The 24935-nt window shown below is 36.0% G+C and overlaps 1 protein-coding gene across 11 annotated transcripts in view; it reads left to right on the forward strand.

Moving 5' to 3' along the window:
- Positions 1-24935, forward strand: part of LOC138322812 (cadherin-23-like) — a 208952-nt gene that overhangs the window by 98282 nt on the left and 85735 nt on the right. For all 11 annotated transcript variants that reach the window (XM_069266935.1, XM_069266936.1, XM_069266925.1 and 8 more), the window contains one exon: positions 22528-22628. In XM_069266935.1, coding sequence (XP_069123036.1) covers positions 22547-22628 — 82 coding nt within the window. In that variant the 5' untranslated portion in view covers positions 22528-22546. The remainder of the gene's footprint in view (positions 1-22527; positions 22629-24935) is intronic.

Raw genomic sequence — 24935 nt, forward strand, 5'->3', positions numbered from 1 at the left:
TGGCAGACAGCGAGCGAGTTTGAACACTTCACACACATTTCACCACTATGGAATTTTGGCATATTATTAGAACTGGTTTATTTCTGATATATGTGTAAATCAATGTTCTTTTAGACTTAATTGTCCCTTTAAAATAACAGGTTATTTTTTATTTCATTTGCTTTTACCTTCTTCATTCTAAAAAATTGAACATTAAAAAACTCCTTGAAGCATTTCAATCAATATGTAGCTCTTTTTTGTAATATCGAAAGTAAATACCACATGTTGAAACGTTTTTCGGTATTGTTAATAAATGTATCTCGATTTATTCAGTTAGCAACACACAACACAGTGTTGTAATCAAAGAAAAAAATGGGATAAGCCACGGGACTATTGTGACGCCCTCGGTTTTGGGCTCAGAAAATATGCATAATCGGAAAGCGGTCGAAAATGTTGACCAACGGTTTCTTCTCTGTCTAATAAAACACTTTCCATTAAGTCAGTTACCTTCTAGAAACAATGGATTATAATTATGAAGTATATATGCACCATATTCTAAATACTATGAGGGGAGATAACTCGTACATTTGGACTTTCTTCAAGAAAATTTGAAAACCGTCGGGCGGAAGTTGCTCTTCTCCAACAATTTCAAACTTTTGAATTGCCTAGTCATGAGTTTGCTATCAATATAAAAGTTTATAGGTTGTATGCTACAGTTGAAGTTTTTTTAGAAGTTCCAATACGAAACATATCACTTAAGGGAAAGAATATACCCTGCAATAAAACAGCTATCCTCATTCTGTGTGTAATTCTTAATGCATTAGGAATTGTTATATAAAATATCTGGTAAGGAAAGTGATTCCTCTTAAACTTAATGCACTTCTTTATTACAACCTGAAACTTCAGTCTATGAGTGATCCAAACTAGGAGATGTACGATATCCTCTTACACAAAGCAAGTCAATTGGATAAACAATATAGAGATGGTTTCCTTAACTTTTGTTACTGATATCTCATGGAGGAGATACTGTTCTTTTAATTTCCAGTCAACAAAGATATCAATCTCCAAAGAAAAAATGGGATCCAATTAAAGTTACCTTCTAGAAACATTACCTATGAGGGGAGATAACTCTTTGTTTCCATGAAAGAAAATTTCATCTTAAAGTTATATGGTCTGTGACTTGTATTTTTGGCATTGAAAAAGTATTTAGAGAGTTCTACATATTTTTCTCCGCCTCTCTAAGTTTTAAACTTTCGATATTTACCGACTTTTGCAAAGTTTGAATTCGCATAGTTGTTGAACAATTAAATTAAAATATTGATTTTTAACGTGTACATGTTTAAAATAGCTCGGAAGTATCCGAACTGTTCCGATCTATTCCGATATGTACGGGAATTGTCGATATTGACCACGTGATACGGCTCGGGAGGTTCCGATCTATACGGTTATCTCTGATGTCGGTCACGTGATGCAACTCCGTTTTCAAATATTACCCAAAAGTTTGAAACATGGCATTGACTGTGGCGGTTCTTTCAAAACATGTTATATTTCATGCAACATTTACCGCTATATCAATAGTATATTGGTTGTTTTATGGATCTGAACCATCATATATTAGCATCCATATTCACACATTGTATGTTTTATGAGAGTTTGTGATGGTGAAAATTACAAGAAATGCAACTTTAAAGGGAGATAATGTTAGCTATGCAAATTCTGGATAATCAGTGTAAACTCTCTATACAAAATTACAGCTACAGCTAAATCATTGGATATAACTCAGAGCCAAAAGAGGATTGCTTTTAACTGTGAATGTTAATTATTGCATGAAACCAAAGACATTTATTTTAAAAAGAAAATGATAAAAGTGGTATGCCTCTGTAAAAGGAATCTGTCACGTGTTGTTGGTTATAATCACAATAAAATATAACGTATGTGTGAAGCTTATGTCTGTGTTTGTTATTTCTTTTGTCTGTAATACTTACGTCGTTTTGGATAATAAAATGTGCTAATAGTCATAGTATAGTATAATGATGGAGATGATCTTACTCCATTATCTGGATTTGCATTAGTCTTGCCAGAAAGGGGTTTGCTATAGGCCTCAATCTTAAACGTTTTTAATGTCAAATACAATTAATGTTTTAACCATGTCAAACTATTATAGAGATTTACTTAATGTGAAGACAATTAATTTTTTGGATTAAGCTAATTTATTTGATCATTTACTCTTTTAGAAGAAATAAAAGCTTATTTCATATAGAAGTGAGATCTGTTCTTACACCAGTAAATACGCTAATGTACAAAATAAAGTATTTCATTACAATCATTTGTTAACAGATACATTTCTCATTATACAAGTTAATAGTTCATCACCTTTACTCTTTCCTTATCAGCCTTTTCATTACAGTTGTTTTCGATTGGCTCATTATATATAGTTAATTGTTTTCCTAAATTTTGACTCTCTCTACTTTTGTCCTTCTCCCTTCATGTTCTTATGTAGTTACACACAACCTCACCAGTCTTAATTATAATATACAAAATGATTTTGGTGTAGACATTTCCCACTCCCTTCTGATTGTCTGCAGTATTTTAAAGCTCTAAATCCAATTTCACATTCCTATATTTGCTTTTTAATTTTCTCTCGATCATTAATTGTTTATAAGCAATCCTGTATTGTTATATCGGTACCAATGATCAGATTTATACATTGATCAACCAGTAAGTGTGGGGTGCCTTCTTGTAATTATGTTTACATGGGAACTTATTGCAAACTTTTCATTAAAATGCTTCCAAAAATTTAGTTAGCTCCATATTGAAGAAAAACGTCTTGGGGAAATTTGGTTTGCCTTTCTATGCAAGATATGACTGTAGTATTGAGCTTTGATCAACATTTTATTCGCCTTTACTATAAATTGTGGTATTGTTTTCAAATTTGATTTGTATTTTTATTCTTCCTTGCAAGGTGATGATATTTCTATGGAGTAGTTGGATGACACAATAACTTTGTATTTGTCCTTGTTTATGAAGAAAGCTGATTTGGTTATCAAAGATATAAACACTTGAGGCTCCATATATCCACGATAATCATGTTTTCTCTCCCTCGCCTTTTATATATAACCTTAAAAGTGATTCACATCATTTGGATGTAGGAGTTTATTTCTATCTTAAAACACAGTAACACTAATTCTATCCTGGCAAAACAACGCGAGACAAACTGGAAATTCTAATTTATCAGCTGGTTCTTTTTCATTTATGTCACAGAAATAATGCTGTCTAACGTTCTATTTTGTATTATGTAAATACAGCTTCTCCTGTCCTGTATTAAAGTAACATGTATCCCCCACAAACATGTTTACAGGAGATATTGAGTTGGGTTCCTTTTGTCCGTCTGTCTGTCTGTCTGTGCATCGGTTCCCCTATTGTAGACCTCAAAATAATGTCCCTGGTTTGTCACTTTAAAGTAAAAGTACAGTAAACCCCTAGTATATACTGTACCCTCTAAAGTCATGGTAAAGTTAAGCATATTACCTGTGATTGTCATAAGAAGGCTGAACACCATCGAATAATGGAAACAGAATGACAGTACAGAATATGTACCATTGATTTGTTTGAATGGTAGAGTTCAGCATCTGTTGTAAGTAAATAGTGCGTCATACTGAAAACATCTGTGTCTGTTCCATTTTTAATGTCGTATGATTCAGGTACAGGTATATATTATAAAATGGTCGGATGGTGGATGTGGCACACTTGGTTAGTTACTAGAGCATTTCAGATGAGGTTTGATATTAGGTTATTCCCTGTTAAATTCTGAGATGTTTACCATTGTCATTATGATATAATATGACCATGACCATGGGGGGAAGGGGAGTGTTCCGTGTCTTTGACAGTATGCTCCAGTGACATTATGAAATTAGCAAAGAGTTCCACTCTTGCAAGTAAACTCCACATGAAATAAAACAGTCTCCAAAACCACACCAACAACTTGTTATCAATTTGGATGACTTGTGACAGCTGACACTGTCTGTTAACCCTCCCTCCCCCTCTCCCTCAATAGAAGCTGGCTGACACTTCCCTATAGCAGTTTATTGAAGTATGTTGTTAAATAATTGATAATCATTTAACATCAGGACTGTATTGTTGATTATGTACTACAACCATTGATACCAACATTCATCAGCAAACTGTTGCTGCCAATATAAAAAGATGCAACACTTGTGGAAAGCTGCAGCTGAAGAAAATGGGGATGTTGTATCATAGGCCCGTCATACCTCTGGTCTTGTAGTAAAATTTATGTAAATTTTGTCAGCATTTACTCCCAGAATCCTGTAGTGTACATAACATGTTCGTCTTCAAACAGAAGAGAAAAGACAATATTTTGTCATATAACGTTTAGCTCCATTTGATCCCATAGTAGACAGCCAGTACTTAACAGACATTGTTTATATTTCTTAACAGGTAAACTGATAAATAATTAAATCTTCATAGAAATAACTGTTATCTTAAAATAGTTTTATTATTGCATGTAGTAAGAATTTTAATTGTTTTTATTGTGAGTAAGAGATGTGGTATGCATATTTGATCAGAGAGGCTCTTTGAAGCATTGATAATGATTCCTGTGGCTGTCGATGGTAAGTTTTCTGTATATGGCCATGGTGTGAGATGTTCACAGTTGTAGATTTACTGGAGGATGTGGTTAGTTTTCTCTGTATGTGACCCGAGGGTTTGTCCTTATGGGTGTAACATGTGACCTGAGGTTTTGTCCCAATGGGTGTAATATGTGACCTGAGGGTTTGTCCTAATGGGTGCAACATGTGACCTGAGGGTTTGTCCTAATGGGTGTAACATGTGACCTGAGGTTTTGTCGTAATGGGTGTAACATGTGACCTGAGGGTTTGTCCTAATGGGTGTAACATGTGACCTGAGGTTTTGTCCTAATGGGTGTAACATGTGACCTGAGGGTTTGTCCTTATGGGTGTAATATGTGACCTGAGGTTTTGTCCTAATGGGTGTAACATGTGACCTGAGGTTTTGTCCTAATGGGTGTAATATGTGACCTGAGGGTTTGTCCTAATGGGTGTAATATGTGACCTGAGGTTTTGTCCTAATGGGTGTAACATGTGACTTGAGGGTTTGTCCTTATGGGTGTAATATGTGACCTGAGGTTTTGTCCTAATGGGTGTAATATGTGACCTGAGGGTTTGTCCTATTGGGTGTAACATGTGACCTGAGGGTTTGTCCTAATGGTTGTAACATGTGACCTGAGGGTTTGTCCTAATGGTTGTAACATGTGACCTGAGGGTTTGTCCTTATGAATGTAATATGTGACCTGAGGTTTTGTCCCAATGGGTGTAATATGTGACCTGAGGGTTTGTCCTATTGGGTGCAACATGTGACCTGAGGGTTTGTCCTAATGGGTGTAACATGTGACCTGAGGTTTTGTCCTAATGGGTGTAACATGTGACCTGAGGGTTTGTCCTAATGGGTGTAACATGTGACCTGAGGTTTTGTCCTAATGGGTGTAACATGTGACCTGAGGATTTGTCATAATGGGTGTAACATGTGACCTGGGGGTTTGTCCTAATGGGTGTAACATGTGACCTGAGGGTTTGTCCTAATGGGTGTAACATGTGACCTGAGGGTTTGTCCTAATGGGTGCAATTTGTGACCTGAGGGTTTGTCCTTATGAGTGTAATATGTGACCTGAGGGTTTGTCCTAATGGTTGTAACATGTGATTTGAGGGTTTGTCCTGATGGTTGTAATATGTGACCTGAGAGTTTTTCCTAATGGGTGCAATTTGTGACCTGAGGGTTTGTTCTTATGGGTGTAATATGTGAACTGAGAGTTTTTCCTAATGGGTGCAATTTGTGACCTGAGGGTTTGTCCTTATGGGTGTAATATGTGACCTGTGAGTTTGTCCTAATAGGTGTAATATGTGATTTGAGGGTTTGTCCTAATGAGTGTAATATGTGACCTGAGGGTTCGTCCTTACGGATGTAATGTGTGACCTGTGAGTTTGTCCTAATAGGTGTAATATGTGATTTGAGGGTTTGTCCTAATGGGTGTAATACGTGACCTGAGGGTTTGACCTAATGGGTGTAATATGTGATGTTCTATTTGACGTTTTCAGTAATATAGTTCAGCGACATTGTCCTGTAATGTGACCAGGCAAGGTGTTCTATTGGACGTTTTCAGTAGTATAGTTCAGAGAAATTGTTCTGTAATGTGACCAGGCAAGGTGTTCTATTGGACGTTTTCAGTAGTATAGTTCAGAGAAATTGTCCTGTAAAGTGACCAGGCAAGGTGTTCTATTGGACGTTTTCAGTAGTATAGTTCAGAGAAATTGTCCTGTAATGTGACCAGGCAAGGTGTTCTATTGGACGTTTTCAGTAGTATAGTTCAGAGAAATTGTTCTGTAATGTGACCAGGCAAGGTGTTCTATTGGACTTTTTTAGTAGTATAGTTTAGTATGATTGCCCTGTAATGTGACCAGGCAAGGTGTTCTATTGGACGTTTTCAGTAGTATAGTTTAGTACGATTGCCCTGTAATGTGACCAGACAAGGTGTTCTATTGGACGTTTTCAGTAGTATAGTTTAGTATGATTGCCCTGTAATGTGACCAGGACAAGGTGTTCTATTGGACGTTTTTAGTAGTATAGTTTAGTACGATTGCCCTGTAATGTGACCAGGCAAGGTGTTCTATTGGACGTTTTCAGTAGTATAGTTCAGAGAAATTGTCCTGTAATGTGACCAGGCAAGGTGTTCTATTGGACGTTTTCAGTAGTATAGTTCAGAGAAATTGTCCTGTAATGTGACCAGGCAAGGTGTTCTATTGGACGTTTTTAGTAGTATAGTTTAGTATGATTGCCCTGTAATGTGACCAGGCAAGGTGTTCTATTGGACGTTTTCAGTAGTATAGTTTAGTATGATTGCCCTGTAATGTGACCAGGCAAGGTGTTCTATTGGACGTTTTTAGTAGTATAGTTCAGAGAAATTGTACTGTATAAAACTGAAATCAACCTTAACTTTTATTATAAATAATTACCTTTACAATATGAGTTATTAGAAAAAAATATAGTGAAACTATCTTGCACCTGAGTTAAGAATCAGCCACAAATATTTCGGTGAACTTCCTTGATTGTCAAGACTCTGAATATTTGTAGCCATACTGATATACAGATTAATGATTACATTTGTATGTTATGTTTTAAAGTGAGATTCATGTTTCCTTAAATATTTCAATATAAATGTATGATATTTGGTTTTGAAGCAATAAATTCTGAAGTTGTTAGGCGTCCCAGTCAAACGTGTCCTATGTCACTGAATGATTTTACAGTTAGGTCCGCACAAACACATTCCAGCATATATACAACAAAATAACCTCTGACAAGATTTCCTTGAGGAATTATATTCTGCTTCTAAATTGTCTCTTTAAACTATGTTAGTGATCATATAGAATACTAAGACTTCAATTTTAACTGACTTTTCTTTAAAGGTTTTATGGTTTCCAAATATTTGTCGCGTTGATGATGGTTTAACCGAACATATGCTCTATACCATCTCCTAATTATACCCAGGTGAATCTTTGGAAATACTGCCGTAGCAAATGATGAATTTTCTTTTCCTAATCAATTTTGTCTACATATATCTATTTCTGGTTCAGAAATTGCATGAAGACCTTTTCCCACTGGTTTATTGCTTTAGATATAAAATACATTAGCTCCCTGATGATTGGGGCTTGTTGCTATAACAACCAGCATCATTAGTCGTTCATATCAGAAAAAACAAATATTAAGATGTTGTTATGTCTGACAATAAAATGGATACTTGATGCCATAAATGTTTAATATCTCATAAACTGTTTGGATTAGTAGGATATGTCTGCCATATTTGGTTATGTTACCTGTTAAGAGACACTGAAGTTGATGACATCATCAGATAAATTAACATACCAGCTGACACCACAGCCACACCCAAATCACAATAGAAGTAATCAGTGCTAATACACATTTTTTAATCAATTAATTTTTGATTTTATACATAAAACTGCTTTGTATATATTTTCTTTGTCAAAGAACTTATATAAAATGGCATTGTACTAAATCCAGGAGATGATTTACAAGTGTTAGTGAAGTGGGAGGAAAGCAAATATGGCATCCATTTTAAATATCTTCTCACAGTTTTAGTTATCTTGCCACTTGACTGAAAGATTTATACTATATATTATGTGTCTTTTCCTTTCCTCCACAGCAAGTAAAGACCATGAAAAGAACAAAGAAAAATGGTCGTAATCTTTACACAGGTCAAATATGTTGACTTTGGCCATTAGAAATCCTTAAAAAATGGTCTTGTTAAGCAGATGGTCATTCTAAAGAGATTAGGTCACTAAGACTTTACTGTATGTCCTTCAAGGAGATCTTGGTATTTGACTGTGCGATGTACCATCAATGGTCAACAAGGTCCTTCCTGGAAAATTTCAATCTTTGACTCATTGATTTGTCTTTCAGAACTTTTTACCAAAGCATGAGGAGCATAAACAAAGGAAAAGAAAATTAACACATGAAATGACTAAGTAACTTATATAACCATTTAGTGTAATTAGCCACTAAGAGCATATCCCCTATAACCAATAGCCTATAGCACTCCACCGAGGTTTGATATCAGTCTACCAAATAGCTCATGATTGTGTCATCAACTCTCAATTGTTTAAACAATTTCTTTGTTTATAGACACAACATTATACACTTCCCAGTAGGGATTTCTGAATCAACTGCGTACATTACCTCATAGAAAATAATTACAGATCATGAATATTAACACAACATTTTGTCATCCTTTCTTCCTTCTGTGAAATATATATTGAAAAGAACTGGTAAAGTGAGTAATGTTGAAACAAGATATTCATAAAGGGTTTTTATATCATATGGTCTTTGTTCACAGTAAATCTCCTTAAAGTTTCTATGCTTTCAGGTCAGACATGAGACTGAGTAACATAAAGTCACCACATACTGGGTCAGACTTGAGACTGAGTGATATAAAGTCACCACATACTAGGTCAGACTTGAGACTGAGTGATATAAAGTCACCACATACTAGGTCAGACTTGAGACTGAGTGATATAAAGTCACCACATACTAGGTCAGGCTTGAGACTGAGTGATATAAAGTCACCACATACTAGGTCAGGCTTGAGACTGAGTGATATAAAGTTACCACATACTAGGTCAGACTTGAGACTGAGTGACATAAAGTCACCACATACTTGGTCAGACTTGAGACAGAGTGACATAAAGTCACCACATACTAGGTCAGACTTGAGACTGAGTGATATAAAGTCACCACATACTAGGTCAGACTTGAGACTGAGTGATATAAAGTCACCACATACTAGGTCAGGCTTGAGACTGAGTGATATAAAGTCATCTTATACTAGGTCAGGCTTGAGACTGAGTGATATAAAGTCACCACATACTAGGTCAGACTTGAGACTGAGTGACATAAAGTCACCACATACTAGGTCAGACTTGAGACTGAGTGACATAAAGTCACCACATACTAGGTCAGGCTTGAGACTGAGTGATATAAAGTCACCACATACTAGGTCAGACTTGAGACTGAGTGACATAAAGTCACCACATACTAGGTCAGGCTTGAGACTGAGTGATATAAAGTTACCACATACTAGGTCAGACTTGAGACAGAGTGACATAAAGTCACCACATACTAGGTCAGACTTGAGACTGAGTGACATAAAGTCACCACATACTAGGTCAGGCTTGAGACTGAGTGATATAAAGTCACCACATACTAGGTCAGACTTGAGACAGAGTGACATAAAGTCACCACATACTAGGTCAGACTTGAGACTGAGTGACATAAAGTCACCACATACTAGGTCAGGCTTGAGACTGAGTGACATAAAGTCACCACATACTAGATCAGGCTTGAGACTGAGTGATATAAAGTCACCACATACTAGGTCAGACTTGAGACTGAGTGATATGATATAAAGTCACCACATACTAGGTCAGGCTTGAGACTGAGTGATATAAAGTCACCACATACTAGGTCAGGCTTGAGACTGAGTGATATAAAGTCACCACATACTAGGTCAGACTTGAGACTGAGTGATATAAAGTCACCACATACTAGGTCAGACTTGAGACTGAGTGATATAAAGTCACCACATACTAGGTCAGGCTTGAGACTGAGTGATATAAAGTCACCACATACTAGGTCAGGCTTGAGACTGAGTGATATAAAGTCACCACATACTAGGTCAGGCTTGAGACTGAGTGATATAAAGTTACCACATACTAGGTCAGACTTGAGACTGAGTGACATAAAGTCACCACATACTTGGTCAGACTTGAGACTGAGTGATATAAAGTCACCACATACTAGGTCAGACTTGAGACTGAGTGATATAAAGTCACCACATACTAGGTCAGGCTTGAGACTGAGTGATATAAAGTCACCACATACTAGGTCAGGCTTGAGACTGAGTGATATAAAGTCACCACATACTAGGTCAGGCTTGAGACTGAGTGATATAAAGTCACCACATACTAGGTCAGGCTTGAGACTGAGTGATATAAAGTCACCACATACTAGGTCAGGACTTGAGACTGAGTGATATAAAGTCACCACATACTAGGTCAGGACTTGAGACTGAGTGATATAAAGTCACCACATACTAGGTCAGGCTTGAGACTGATTGATATAAAGTCACCACATACTAGGTCAGGCTTGAGACTGAGTGATATAAAGTCACCACATACTAGGTCAGACTTGAGACTGAGTGACATAAAGTCACCACATACTAGGTCAGGCTTGAGACTGGGTGATATAAAGTCACCACATACTAGGTCAGGCTTGAGACGGAGTGATATGAAGTCACCACATACTAGGTCAGGCTTGAGACTGAGTGATATAAAGTCACCACATACTAGGTCAGGCTTGAGACTGAGTGATATAAAGTCACCACATACTAGGTCAGGCTTGAGACTGAGTGATATAAAGTCACCACATACTAGATTAGGATTTTGACTTTGTGAAGGAAGTCAGTGATATGCTCTGTATGATAGCCAAACCTTACTTAACTAAACTATTGATATAACACATTGAGGACAACAAACGATCAAAGATTCTGTTGACAAAAATAGCTAATCATCAAAGTTTTACCACATAAGAGATATGAATCTTGTTTAGCTGTGAGTTATGAATATTTCAGGTGCGATGAAAGCAGGGGTGTGTGCGGGGTGATTCTTGTATATTGATTTTAACAGTGATGTCTGGGAACACACCCTCCTGCGAATCTGTCGAACTCTCCTATACTCTCTGACACAGAATACAACTGATCAATGCTCTCACTCCCCGACTTATACACTAACCCGTTATTGAAGTTTCACGTGCTTTAGAATTTCCCTGTTCCGATTATTGTATACCCTCGGAAGTGTTGCGTGTGTTTGAAGACGTCTTTGGACCAAGTTAGGACCATCACGTCTCCTACATGATGTGGCACCAGTTGCTGACTATAAGTGGAGAAATTCTTTTGAATTATGTATCAAGTTAATACCAGTAATTGGATATATATGTCTGAAGCTGAAATTGATGAGTTTGGGATTTATGACCGTGTTGTTGACGGTTTGACATTTTTTGGATGGAAATAGAATGGTATAGTCGTCATAGTTACGTAGAGGGAAGCCTGATCACTACAGCTACCAATCATATCACATGGTGGTAAAAACAGGTAAGAAACATCGAAAGTCATCAGATACACAGTCAAATATCAATAATTTTTTAAAAGATTCTAAAATCTTAGAAAACCAAAACAGAATTTTTAATTTACTCAAATCACATCAATAGGTTATTTGAATTTCAAACTTAAAAGCTACATCATGTCATTTTAAAAACTCTATGATGGGCACATTGGGTTTCTAAGACTTCTTTTCATGCCCCTGCCATGACATGGGGAGCCTATATTGATAGCCCTGTCCATCTCACCCTATCTAACTTGCTCTGTCCATCTGACCCTGTCCATTTTGCTGTCTAACTTGCTCTGTCCATCTCGCCCTGTCTAACTTGCTCTGTCCCTCTCGCCCTGTCTAAAGTGTTCTGTCCATCCTGCCCTGTCCATTCCACCTTGTCTAACTTGCCCTGTCCATCCTGTTCTGTCAATCCCGCCCCGTCTTACTTGCTCTGTCCATCTCCTCCTGTCTATCCTGCTTTGTCTAACTTGCTCTGACCATCATGCCCTATCCATCTAGCTCTGCAGTCCATCCCGCCCTGTCCATCTTGCCCTGTCAATCCTTCTCTCTCCATCCGGCCCTGTCCATCCTGCCCCATTCTCCTTTCCGCTTTCTTATCCTATTCCGATTCCATATGAAGGTAGTGATATATTTAAAAGACATTTATAAATTTTTTTTGAAAACTTAATACACTTGGACTGATTGAAATAATATTTGTGAACTTTATTTAGTTATATTGTTAGGCCAATGTGTTCTTAATTCCTCTCTGTGACAGCATGGGAATAAGTATCTGTGCAAATCAATCAAAAAGCAATTTTAATGTTATTCCTGACATAATTTGTTTTGTAATTCTGTCAGAAGGATGGAAGATAATGTTTTGAGTCTTTCAAACTTCTTTGAATTAAGTCAATAAACTTTTTTAAGTCTAACCCTAAGTTTGAGGCAATGTCACTTGTATAGATGTTAGGTGTACCTGGTTACTTCAAATTATACAAATCTACTCTTGTTTTGGTGATCATAATGCAATAATAGTTAAATAATTATTTCAGTATTTACTAAATAAAACTTTTTGTTTACTGTAAAATGTAGACACGTAAATGAAGGATACGCCAATCATGGTCCTATGGATGTTTGATGATTGGTTTTGATGTAGAAATGAATGAAGAATATCAACTGTGCATCTGGTCTTTGTTTCTGCATGCCAGTAGAGAAAAACAGTTGACAGGGATATTTTTATTTCATTAGATCGGGGATGTTTTCTAAATTGATTCTCTGATCATCTCTGTGATATGCCAGTATTTTCTGGAATCATCCTAGAATTATGTTGTCTAAATTTTTTATGTTACGAATGATTGACATATTTAAGTCGCCTTACTCGGCACTAGATCATGGTCACGGAAAAGCTTTGCCTTGTTACATTTCCACATTATGACACACTTCCAAGATTTGATACTGTCATTATTCTGTAAGAGTTATGGCAACTGTCAACTCATATTGGCCTTACAAACATAATCTTTCCGATGAAACATTTTGGAGGCCTAGACTAAATGTCCGTCATCCAAGTATGATATAACAGTATGTGTTTATATATTCATGTTAATTGATATCCAAGATATTTTAGGGGTTAAAAGCTTTCAGCTGGGCGGTCTGAATTGATTCTAACTAATTGTGGCAATTGTGGATTGACGAGCAAGATGAATGGACTTGACAGCACCAAGTATTTCACAATAAGCGCCTACAATAGATATTTAGGAAAGGAGAAAAACCACAGAATTCTGGTAATTCTTCCCTCATCCTTAAGGGATTTGGGATTGCTTCTCTGGGATAAAAGGCATTTCTCATATTGTAGGAGTTGCCGTGGCATGCTTCAGCGAGCCTCCTACTGCGAACACAGGTTCATACAATATGTATATGGGTCTTGGGGTAATTTGATTTCCTGGTTTATAACTGGTACCACCCAGTTTTATTGCAGACAGAACGGAGGTCTTTAAGGCCTTTTACTTGTTCACTGGTAGCTGGCCATTGACCATCTGATCATGGTCATCTCTGCACAGTGGTCAAGGTCTTTCAAAATATAGTCAGAAATAAATGCTCATGCAGGTCCATATTTGTTCTGTAAGATGTTTTACTCATGCAATTGCACTATATATGGTAACAATTCAGTAGCCTACAAATGACTATGACCTTGATTTCAGTTATCAACTGTGAATCTGCTTTGAATACCATTTGGTAAAGAAATAAGGGATTTTAGAGGATTCAATCGGTTGTTTTTCCTTATACTCAAGGTCATTTAAATATAATGACATGATAGGTTAAGGTGGTCAGTGAGTGCTAGAGTATACCTCCAAACAAAAGCAGTCCATGTTAAATTTATAATCCAGAGATGAAGGGCATGTAGTGATCTGTTGGGACACTTCAACCATTTTGTGCCCACATAAACTTTTCTTCTATAAAAAGGCCAGTATTTTCAGAAATGCATGCAAATTCAATGTTTTTTTTCAATGTTCATAAAGAAAGAGTTTTGTGTGAATGTTGTATCCTACAGAAGGTGTTGTATGAGTTGGTGTGATACATAGAGCCAGGACTGTGAATTAGGTGTCGAGTCCATCATAACCTCTAACATCATTATCAGGGTTTTGGTGAGTTTATCAGGGTCCTCAGGGAAGCCTTAAACTAGCTCCTTTATCATGACTCACAGACACTTCCATTCATCAGCCTTATTAGTAGACCTGCTGTTGGAAAGACATCAGCCATTTTCTGCCTCCCTCAGTCTTCTTTTTTTTTAAAGTTAAACCATTTTTTTTTTTTAAATCCTTAAGTTCAAGGTTGAGCTGCTCGTTATGTTTGACATAATTCTAAACTACTTATTTTTGAATTCATTCTGTATTTTAAAAATATTTGAAAGAATGTTTTAAACAATGACTGGTACTAGAGAAATGAAACATCTTTTTTTGAGAATTATTTTCATGGATGTGGTTTCATAGTGCCCAAGAAGAAACAAGTAAAGATTTTTGGTATAGGAAACCCATTGGGGAATCCATTGACATAATGTATAATGCTTTAAATTCATGGGGCACATATTTTACTGTTTCATTAACAGAACATATTCTCGGAGTTTTAATTCCACAGTAAACCAATTTATCTATATGAATTATATGCACTTTTTTACTGAAATTAAATTATTTGGCTGGTGTTTTAAATTTGCAGATATCAAGAAAACTGAATATACCATCCGTGAAATTACCTTTCTATACAAAAGGTTTTTTGGTGTTTTTTTAAGCTCTTTGTCATGATCAACAAACAGCTTAAGTGAGATATCTATGTAGTTTCTTGTGTTAAGTGAATTATGTAGGTAGTTTCTTCTATAGAGAGTATAAATAGATATAAAAAAGGAGAGACATGAAAATGAAAAGTGTGCTTTATTCTACCACTTCATGTATCTTTTATCTCAAAAAAGAAAATGTGTTTTGACATTCTACCAATATGATAATTATGACCTTCGTAGCAGGTCTTCGTGTGAGAAATATTTCCAAGCCTCTTTAGGACTGTATAGTATATAGTTTGTTTGACACGTCTTTCTAGGAATAAGTTGTGGTTCCGTGTTTGGGGATCATTTCGATGGTTGGGAGGATACACTTTCTTTTGATTGATGTGTCCATTCAGAAAATTATGAGTTGCTATGTCGAGCTGACACTTGCAATGACACAAAGCAATTTTTCAGCAAGGCCTATAATTTTGTAGCCTAAGTACTGAGCGGTCCATAATATAGCTTGGCGATCTTTCATTCCTGAATGGTGGCCTTCAACAATTATTTAAGCATTGCTGAGACCACATTTGCCTGACTCCGTTCATCTGTCCGACCATCAGTTCCTGACCCGAGCTGAAGCTACTGGACTCAGGGGTCTGTTCGATATCTGCCTGTCTATATAGGTGACCATTCATCAGTAACTGTTCTGTTCATACCCAGAGAAGATTAACTTCTGGTCAATGACAAATTATTTGGATTAAACTTCTCTTCACTATTGAATCAAAGATCTAAAGTGAAATGTAATCTTTAAAAGAAGTTCAAGGTATTTCAGCCATTAGGGTCAGTATTTTCGCATATTGAGGACAAGTGTTGTCAGATCTGCTAGGGTTAGGGTTATAAGCGTATAGATTACATACAGCATTCTTTGTCATTATACTATAACCTTGGTGAATTATAGTCACACTATATTAGCTGGAGAGAACATCTTTAGCTTGCTCAGTTAAGCATCAGACTTAAGTAATCCAGAGATCCCGAGTTCAATCTCTAACGAAGATGGTCAACAAATCTATATAAAATCATGTGCTCTGTTACATACAAACATTATTTAAAATAAAAACATTCATTTGTTGAGCATATCCCAAACTTCCTTTGTTCCAAAAATGTTGCCTGTTAGCTCTTATAATGTGTAAAACATTATAACAGCTTAGATGTGGAAAGGTGATGTCAACCAGCTGGTACCATTCAAAGTCTGTGGTTGAAGTCTTGTAATAGAATAGACAAAAACCATTTTATTCTAAAAGCAGAATTGCTGAAATTCTGAAACTAGATTGCAGCATGTCTGTCCAATGACAACACTTGACTTTGTGAAATGTATAGGATGTTTACACACTATGTGGAAATGACCTACAAATAGCCATTGACATTACTTTTGTATTTATGAAGGCAGAAGAAATTTTGTTCTTCAAAGGAACTATATTATCCAAGTTTAAGCGGAAGTTGATATTCCAAGTTTAATTCAGTCATTGGACTTTTTGATACCTTTCATATTTTGATCAGATTCTGTATCATCACATGATACGTTCATATTGTTGTAACTCTGGTGACTACTTGTCACTTGAGAGATCTTATTCTTTATTGGTTGAGGATCAGACCATGTACTGGACAATTAAGCCAGAGGTCCTGAGTTTGATCCCTAGCAAAGGCAGTAATTATGTAAGGTGCTCTGTTACATTGTATCTATCAAGTAACAGCAGCTAAGATGAGTTGGTCTAAGAAACGGTGAGGTTTTACTTTGGCTTGAAGTGAACTAAATTAAAACTGGGATTGGTATAGACAAACACTGGAGTATTTAATTAGAAGTGACATTGATAATAAACCTTAGTGGTCAAATTATTGTATTGTAAGTTCTGCTAATGCAGATTGACCTTAAAACAATATAATAACAAGTTGACCTCCAAGACTTTGACCTCTCGATGGACATGCAAGGAAGTGAGGAGTACATGCTAGCTCACCAAAAATTAAACTCTTTTTACAGAAGATGTAATTTCTGTAGATAATCACAGAATTCCACCTCAGCTTGGCTTAACAACCAAATACGGACTGATAATTACAATTCCAAATTAAAGGAGAAGGATGAATGAGATTCCTAAATGTAATATGTTGAGCTGGAAGTGACCGCTTCCAATGACACAAAGCAATTTTTCAGCAAGGCCTATAATTTTGTAGCCTAAGTACTGAGCGGTCCATAATATAGCTTGGCGATCTTTCATTCCTGAATGGTGGCCTTCAACAATTATTTAAGCATTGCTGAGACCACATTTGCCTGACTCCGTTCATCTGTCCGACCATCAGTTCCTGACCCGAGCTGAAGCTACTGGACTCAGGGGTCTGTTCGATATCTGCCTGTCTATATAGGTGACCATTCATCAGTAACTGTTCTGTTCATACCCAGAGAAGATTAACTTCTGGTCAATGACAAATTATTTGGATTAAACTTCTCTTCACTATTGAATCAAAGATCTAAAGTGAAATGTAATCTTTAAAAGAAGTTCAAGGTATTTCAGCCATTAGGGTCAGTATTTTCGCATATTGAGGACAAGTGTTGTCAGATCTGTTAGGGTTAGGGTTATAAGCGTATAGATTACATACAGCATTCTTTGTCATTATACTATAACCTTGGTGAATTATAGTCACACTATATTAGCTGGAGAGAACATCTTTAGCTTGCTCAGTTAAGCATCAGACTTAAGTAATCCAGAGATCCCGAGTTCAATCTCTAACGAAGATGGTCAACAAATCTATATAAAATCATGTGCTCTGTTACATACAAACATTATTTAAAATAAAAACATTCATTTGTTGAGCATATCCCAAACTTCCTTTGTTCCAAAAATGTTGCCTGTTAGCTCTTATAATGTGTAAAACATTATAACAGCTTAGATGTGGAAAGGTGATGTCAACCAGCTGGTACCATTCAAAGTCTGTGGTTGAAGTCTTGTAATAGAATAGACAAAAACCATTTTATTCTAAAAGCAGAATTGCTGAAATTCTGAAACTAGATTGCAGCATGTCTGTCCAATGACAACACTTGACTTTGTGAAATGTATAGGATGTTTACACACTATGTGGAAATGACCTACAAATAGCCATTGACATTACTTTTGTATTTATGAAGGCAGAAGAAATTTTGTTCTTCAAAGGAACTATATTATCCAAGTTTAAGCAGAAGTTGATATTCCAAGTTTAATTCAGTCACTGGACTTTTTGATACCTTTCATATTTTTTGATCAGATTCTGTATCATCACATGATACGTTCATATTGTTGTAACTCTGGTGACTACTTGTTACTTGAGAGATCTTATTCTTTATTGGTTGAGGATCAGACCATGTACTGGACAATTAAGCCAGAGGTCCTGAGTTTGATCCCTAGCAAAGGCAGTAATTATGTAAGGTGCTCTGTTACATTGTATCTATCAAGTAACAGCAGCTAAGATGAGTTGGTCTAAGAAACGGTGAGGTTTTACTTTGGCTTGAAGTGAACTAAATTAAAACTGGGATTGGTATAGACAAACACTGGAGTATTTAATTAGAAGTGACATTGATAATAAACCTTAGTGGTCAAATTATTGTATTGTAAGTTCTGCTAATGCAGATTGACCTTAAAACAATATAATAACAAGTTGACCTCCAAGACTTTGACCTCTCGATGGACATGCAAGGAAGTGAGGAGTACATGCTAGCTCACCAAAAATTAAACTCTTTTTACAGAAGATGTAATTTCTGTAGATAATCACAGAATTCCACCTCAGCTTGGCTTAACAACCAAATACGGACTGATAATTACAATTCCAAATTAAAGGAGAAGGATGAATGAGATTCCTAAATGTAATATGTTGAGCTGGAAGTGACCGCGCGTTCCTATTTACAGTATATACTGATTTAGTGCCTTTCCACCAGACGAATGTCTGCCAGGCTCCAGTATAAGTAGGGGTGTATATTTCCCAAGAAACCACATGACCACCAACACCCAGCATATTTTGATTAAACCTTCAAATACATCTTAGGTCTGTGATTACAAATTTGGTGGCTGAGCTGATATACCTCCTCCAGCTCTGGGAAAAATACAGTTTAAATCGCCCTTCCTTCACACCAGTCGGATTAAAAACTCCACAGTGCATCTTAACGTGTGAAAGGTTATGTACTTTTCAATTGATGTTTTTCCAAGAAATGAAGACTAGTATCTACTCCGATTTAAAAATCGGTAAATGTTGACTGATTAATGTCTCCAGTAAATTGCCTATGTAAATGACTGTCTTTGCCTGCTTCCTAAGGGATAGGCATTTAAGTTTGTTAATTCTGGATTAGCGGCACCGTGATGTGGACTGATCGCCCAGCAGCATTACCGCATCGTTCGGGTTTCACTGGCGCTATACGCTGCAGTTGGCCTTGCTTGCTTGCTGTGATTACGGAACCGATAGGCATGCTTCAACAGCGCTAGTGCAGAATTTATCAGTTTTACATAGGAGTCGTAGAGATAACTACTACGATAATGACTTGATTTACATGCTTGGCTATACAAGACTTGATCAATATTTTAAGTGGCTCAAGATTGCCTGGGCGAATAACAATAATAGCTTGTCCATTTCTATTTAAACTCTCTTTTTCCTTTAATGGAAATGTAAATCAGACCTTCAATTCCACCTGACCTGATAATTCCCTTTTTAACAATTTAAAAAAAATCAATTTATTGCTATGAACCTATTGTGAATAGCTTCTGCATGTACTTTCTTCAGTTTTATTTGGTCCAGTAATTCAACTCTGTAATGGTGAAAACTGTTGTAAATAATTAATAATTATAAACTTTGGTGATATTAGAGTGGGTTTTCCTTGTGATAACTCCAGTACCATCTAGCCAATTAACCTCAAAATCTTTTTTCATATAGGAACATGCATGGAATTGGTTTTCAAATCTTGAGGACAAAGTTCAAGTTATGGTTATATGTACTTACAAATTCTTTTGGGCTAATTAAACTAAAACTTCTAACAGATTTTCCTTTTCAAGTCTGAAGGTCAAATCTCAAAGTCACTGTCACTTAAAATTAGTAAATGTGTTTCGGTACAGCAGTCAAAGTTCCCTTTGGCCAATTAAGTTCAAATTTCTTATTGATACTCCTTGCAAAAAGTGTTTGTGTGTGATGGTAATTCAAGGACACTTCAGCTAATTAACACTGTTTAAAATTAAATCTATTTTGCCCAAGAAAATATAAATTATATTAAATGGAAATATTTTTTCTATTTTTTGTAAAAGTGACTTGTTCTTTGTATGTGTTAAATTTGTAAACTAGTGAAGTCCAATGACAGATAAAAGCCCTATGGGCCTCTTGTTTTTATACCATCCAATGGTTAGAATCTAGTTTCACATTGATTGAAATTTTTTGTAGTGAGGTTACCATTAAATCCAAACATTTATATATGGCGCAAAGTGTTGGAATGTTACATCCCTATTTAGTATAGTGTGAGTTTTTTCGAGGTGATTTGAATTGTGTTTCCCTCATTGTGATCATGGATTGACTATATGCCGTGTGTGTCATCGAAAGTTTGTTGATCAATTTTCATGGACAGTGTAAAGCAATATGATTCCTGGGTGTGGATTGTACAAAACTAAATATAGAACTTGATCATCTACCATATTCCTCCTTCTATAAGTCCAAATGGCTTGTTAAGCTTTAGTAAGATATCTTTATAAACTACCATCAACACATTGTGGTATTGCAGTATGATTTAAATGAATTTGTCTTTGAATTACTGTAAGGTTTCAGCTACAGAGTCACATTCTTTATCTGAGGAGGAATAAAAACAAAACATTTAGCAAAAAGAAACCATTTTCTTTAACTTCAATGTTTTTTACTTAAAAAGTAAGATTTGCAAAACTTTTAATCTAGTGCTTTAGAGAAGTGGTTTTATTTGACAACAATTTACAGGAAAACTGTTTTGGAAAAAGGTTCTCAAATCACAGCAATCTTCGGAATTCCCAATATCATGATATCATTTTAGATGAAAATTTTGATCAGGAGATGTTTCATGTGAAATGTGATTGATATCTTATTTCCAGTAGTGTGTTTACATAACATATCTGTTGCTCCTGTGATAAATCACAGCTAAAATTCTCACCCATATTTCTCAAGACCTGTTTCTTCCCTGGCAAGCTTCCATATTTGCGTGCCTTAAATCTGTATGAGAGAACGTATTCTTTTGAAAAATTCTAAGAAACACAAGAGATCAATGTTCTAAAGAATCAATCAAACACGACGGGGGAGATTGTGTTTGATCGCTGAAGTAGAAGGGAAATAGAAATATATATAACAGAGATGTGAAAGTCTATCGTTGATAATGAATTAGTAATTGACTCGGCTTAACTTAGGGCTAATGGTAAACTGTTTAATTACATTGCCGTCCTTTCACCTTGATTAGTCGTGAACTCTGGACTTAATTCACTTGAATAGACATGCATTAGTGTTTATCGATATACTGCTTGCTTGAACAGGTGTTGAGAATCTCCTGACTCTCTGGTGATTATAATCTTATCTCCTCTTTATGATCCTTTAAGCTAATCTGAATCTTCATCTTTATTTAATTCCTAACATGTTTACGGAATACAGAAAACAATCAAAGGGGACGTGATGTGATATTAATCATACCTAGACTCGTTAACAAGATTTATTTATTGATGGGCATGTTCACCTGGAATAAACAAACACAGGTAAACTGTTTTATGTGGTATAAATGTGTGATTTAGGAAACTGCAAATTATCTTGATGCATTCATGTTGTGACTTTTTGTCATAGTTGGACTTTTACCCATTTTATTGAATGTTATCTCACTGAAGTTGAATGTCAAATCATAATGACAATGAGAAAGCAAGTGGTCCTGTCAAACCATTTATAAAATAAGCCTGAGCACCAGCTGTTACTATTGGAGACAATGGTGTACTAACATGTCTTGGCCAGGGGACTGTGACATTCCTTACTGGGAGGGTGGCTCAAGCTGAAGCCAAGAGTCATCCACAAATGACCATGATTATTTTTTGAGGTTGCAGTTGTTAGTTGAAAATAATAATATCTTTATTTCCTCCAAACTGAAGATCACAATATCATTTTATAATAATGTTTATATAAATAAAGACATCATATGCAAAATTAAATTTTTTTTTTGTATCATGTTGAAATTTGCTTGTTATCTTTATTAATGTAGAAACAGTTTTCCCTTCTGTCATAATTTTGGTTGTCATTGTAACCAGGTACTATACACAGCTTACGTAAAACAGCCAACGGTTAATTGATTCAGTTTTGGATCAATTCTGTTCAAACTTGGTCAATTGTTGAAACACATTCAGTTGACACAACACATGCTCCAATAATGGTTACCATAGGAACAAAATATATGGTACACATTTGGTCACCAAGTTCTCAAATAAGGGGTAGCAGGGGGTATTTGTTAGATATTGGCTTACAGTTTGGGTTCGTAATGTTGTTTTCCTATTTTGTATGTTTCAGATTTTTAAATGACGATAAAATGAAGGACAAACCAGTACCAGCGCCATCACAGCATACACTCCTCATCAGCCTTATATTTATAGGGGCCTTGATTTCCCAAGGTAATGTGTTAAATACTTCATGATTGGTATCTCAGTAAACAACTTAGTCACCTATTTAATTTAAACTAAAATGTAGTAGAAACATACTTCTGATTGGTTTGTTTCACTCCGCCTGCTGATAGGATGATTTCATCCAATCATTGACTTGATCCTGATATAGTTCCTGTTCTTGGAGTATAATGTAGGTTTTTGGTATAACTTGGTGACGGTCTTCTCTAAAGAGTGATATGATGGAATAAATTCATATAAAAATGGCTTCAATTTTATCCAGTAGACTCACTGATTTCTAGTTCTTTCATTAAGAAAAGTTAAATATCATCTGATTTTGTTTTTCATTTTGATAAAAAGCAGTTTAAAAAAGACATTCCCTATAATATCAAAAAGACTTGTCTCCATCTTTTTTTAAAGTACAGCAATTCCAAATGGCCGGAAAAGAAAGTTATTTTGATGGCACTTTTTTTGTCTCTGATTTTCCTTGACATTGTTATTACCTGTTGAGAATTTAAGATAAGATTCATATTGTGGCTTTCAGTTGATTATCGTGCCTATTTAAGTCTTTATTCCGAGTTTAAATCTGTGTTTATTATATTGACTCTGAGGTTAATACTGGTTGTAAAGTACATTATTAACACGTTAAGTACAGAGTTGATATCAGCAGTGAGAACGGTAAAACGGTCATCAGCCGGGGTACTCAAGCCCGACCAAGACTTTAACACCGCCACTTTGTCACTTTTGAATTGAACTGAGTGCTGTAATATCTATTTAAACCATAAAATACACTCAATGTATATTTCTTTATAAGTTTTTGACAGTGAAACGAAGTGATTTTCTGATGGGAATAGTAAACAGAACATAGAATCACATGTTTATTACAGGGCTGTATTCTTTCTGTACTAACGTTAGGTTCTGCTGTACTGCTGTCTCACTTTACCCTTGATCATTCTAACCTATTTTAGGTGTCTGTAAAAAGAACATCACTACAAAAAAGTGATAAGAATTTTTAATTAAAACCTAGCTAAATATTGATTTGTTTTATTTATCAAATATCATACCTTAATTGATAGATGTCTAAAATGGAAAAGAAAAATAGTGGCTTTTTTGGTCAATTTTGTAAAAAAATAAATTACAAACCATGGCCAGATAAAAAAACCAAGGGCTGGTATTTTAAAGTGATATATGAATGACTTGAAAGGCGACCACCTCATTAAAGCAATCATACTAATTATACTAACTACATATAGGTTAAAGGTCAAAGGTTATAGCATTAACTGATATTGACATCAATGTAGAAAAACAGTAAAAGAAATTAAATTAAACAAACTATATTTAGATGAAAGGCAATGGAGATCAATAGTTTCGTTTCAAACTGAAATTATGTCGCTCAAGTATTAGACGGTTCATTTTTAGTCCTTTTCTGTTGATAAATAACTGTTTCTATTAAAGGTTGTTAAATACGATGCAACAACATGTATAGCTTTAACAGGGAATAAAGAAAGATACATATTTTGACCTAAATACTACATCAGGTTTGTTTTCGTCTAATCAAGAAACTTGAGAATGTTGTACTGTAACATAACAACGTATTACCTACACCATGGTTGAACCACCTACACCATGGTTGAACCACCTACACCATGGTTGAACCACCTACACCATGGTTGAACCACCTACACCATGGTTGAACCACCTACACCATGGTTGAACCACCTATACCATGGTTGAACCACCTACACCATGGTTGAACCACCTACACCATGGGTGTGCCACCTACACCATGGTTGAACCACCTACACCATGGTTGAACCACCTACACCATGGTTGTACCACCTACACCATGGTTGAACCACCTACACCATGGTTGAACTACCTACACCATGGTTGAACCACCTACACCATGGTTGAACCACCTACACCATGGTTGAACCACCTACACCATGGTTGAACCACCTACACCATGGTTGAACCACCTATACCATGGTTGAACCACCTACACCATGGTTGAACCACCTACACCATGGGTGTACCACCTATACCATGGTTGAACCACCTACACCATGGTTGAACCACCTACACCATGGGTGTACCACCTACACCATGGGTGTACCACCTACACCATGGTTGAACCACCTACACCATGGTTGAAATACCTACACCATGGTTGAACCACCTACACCATGGTTGAACCACCTACACCATGGTTGAACCACCTACATCATGGTTGAACCATTCAATATGTTAAGTAATCCACTCCTGTATACTTTCATCACTAACCCCAACAACTAGTCTATCCCTATCCCAATACCCTTA

The sequence above is a fragment of the Argopecten irradians genome, chromosome 5, assembly GCF_041381155.1.
Source record: "Argopecten irradians isolate NY chromosome 5, Ai_NY, whole genome shotgun sequence".
Taxonomy (NCBI): Eukaryota; Metazoa; Mollusca; class Bivalvia; order Pectinida; family Pectinidae; genus Argopecten; species Argopecten irradians.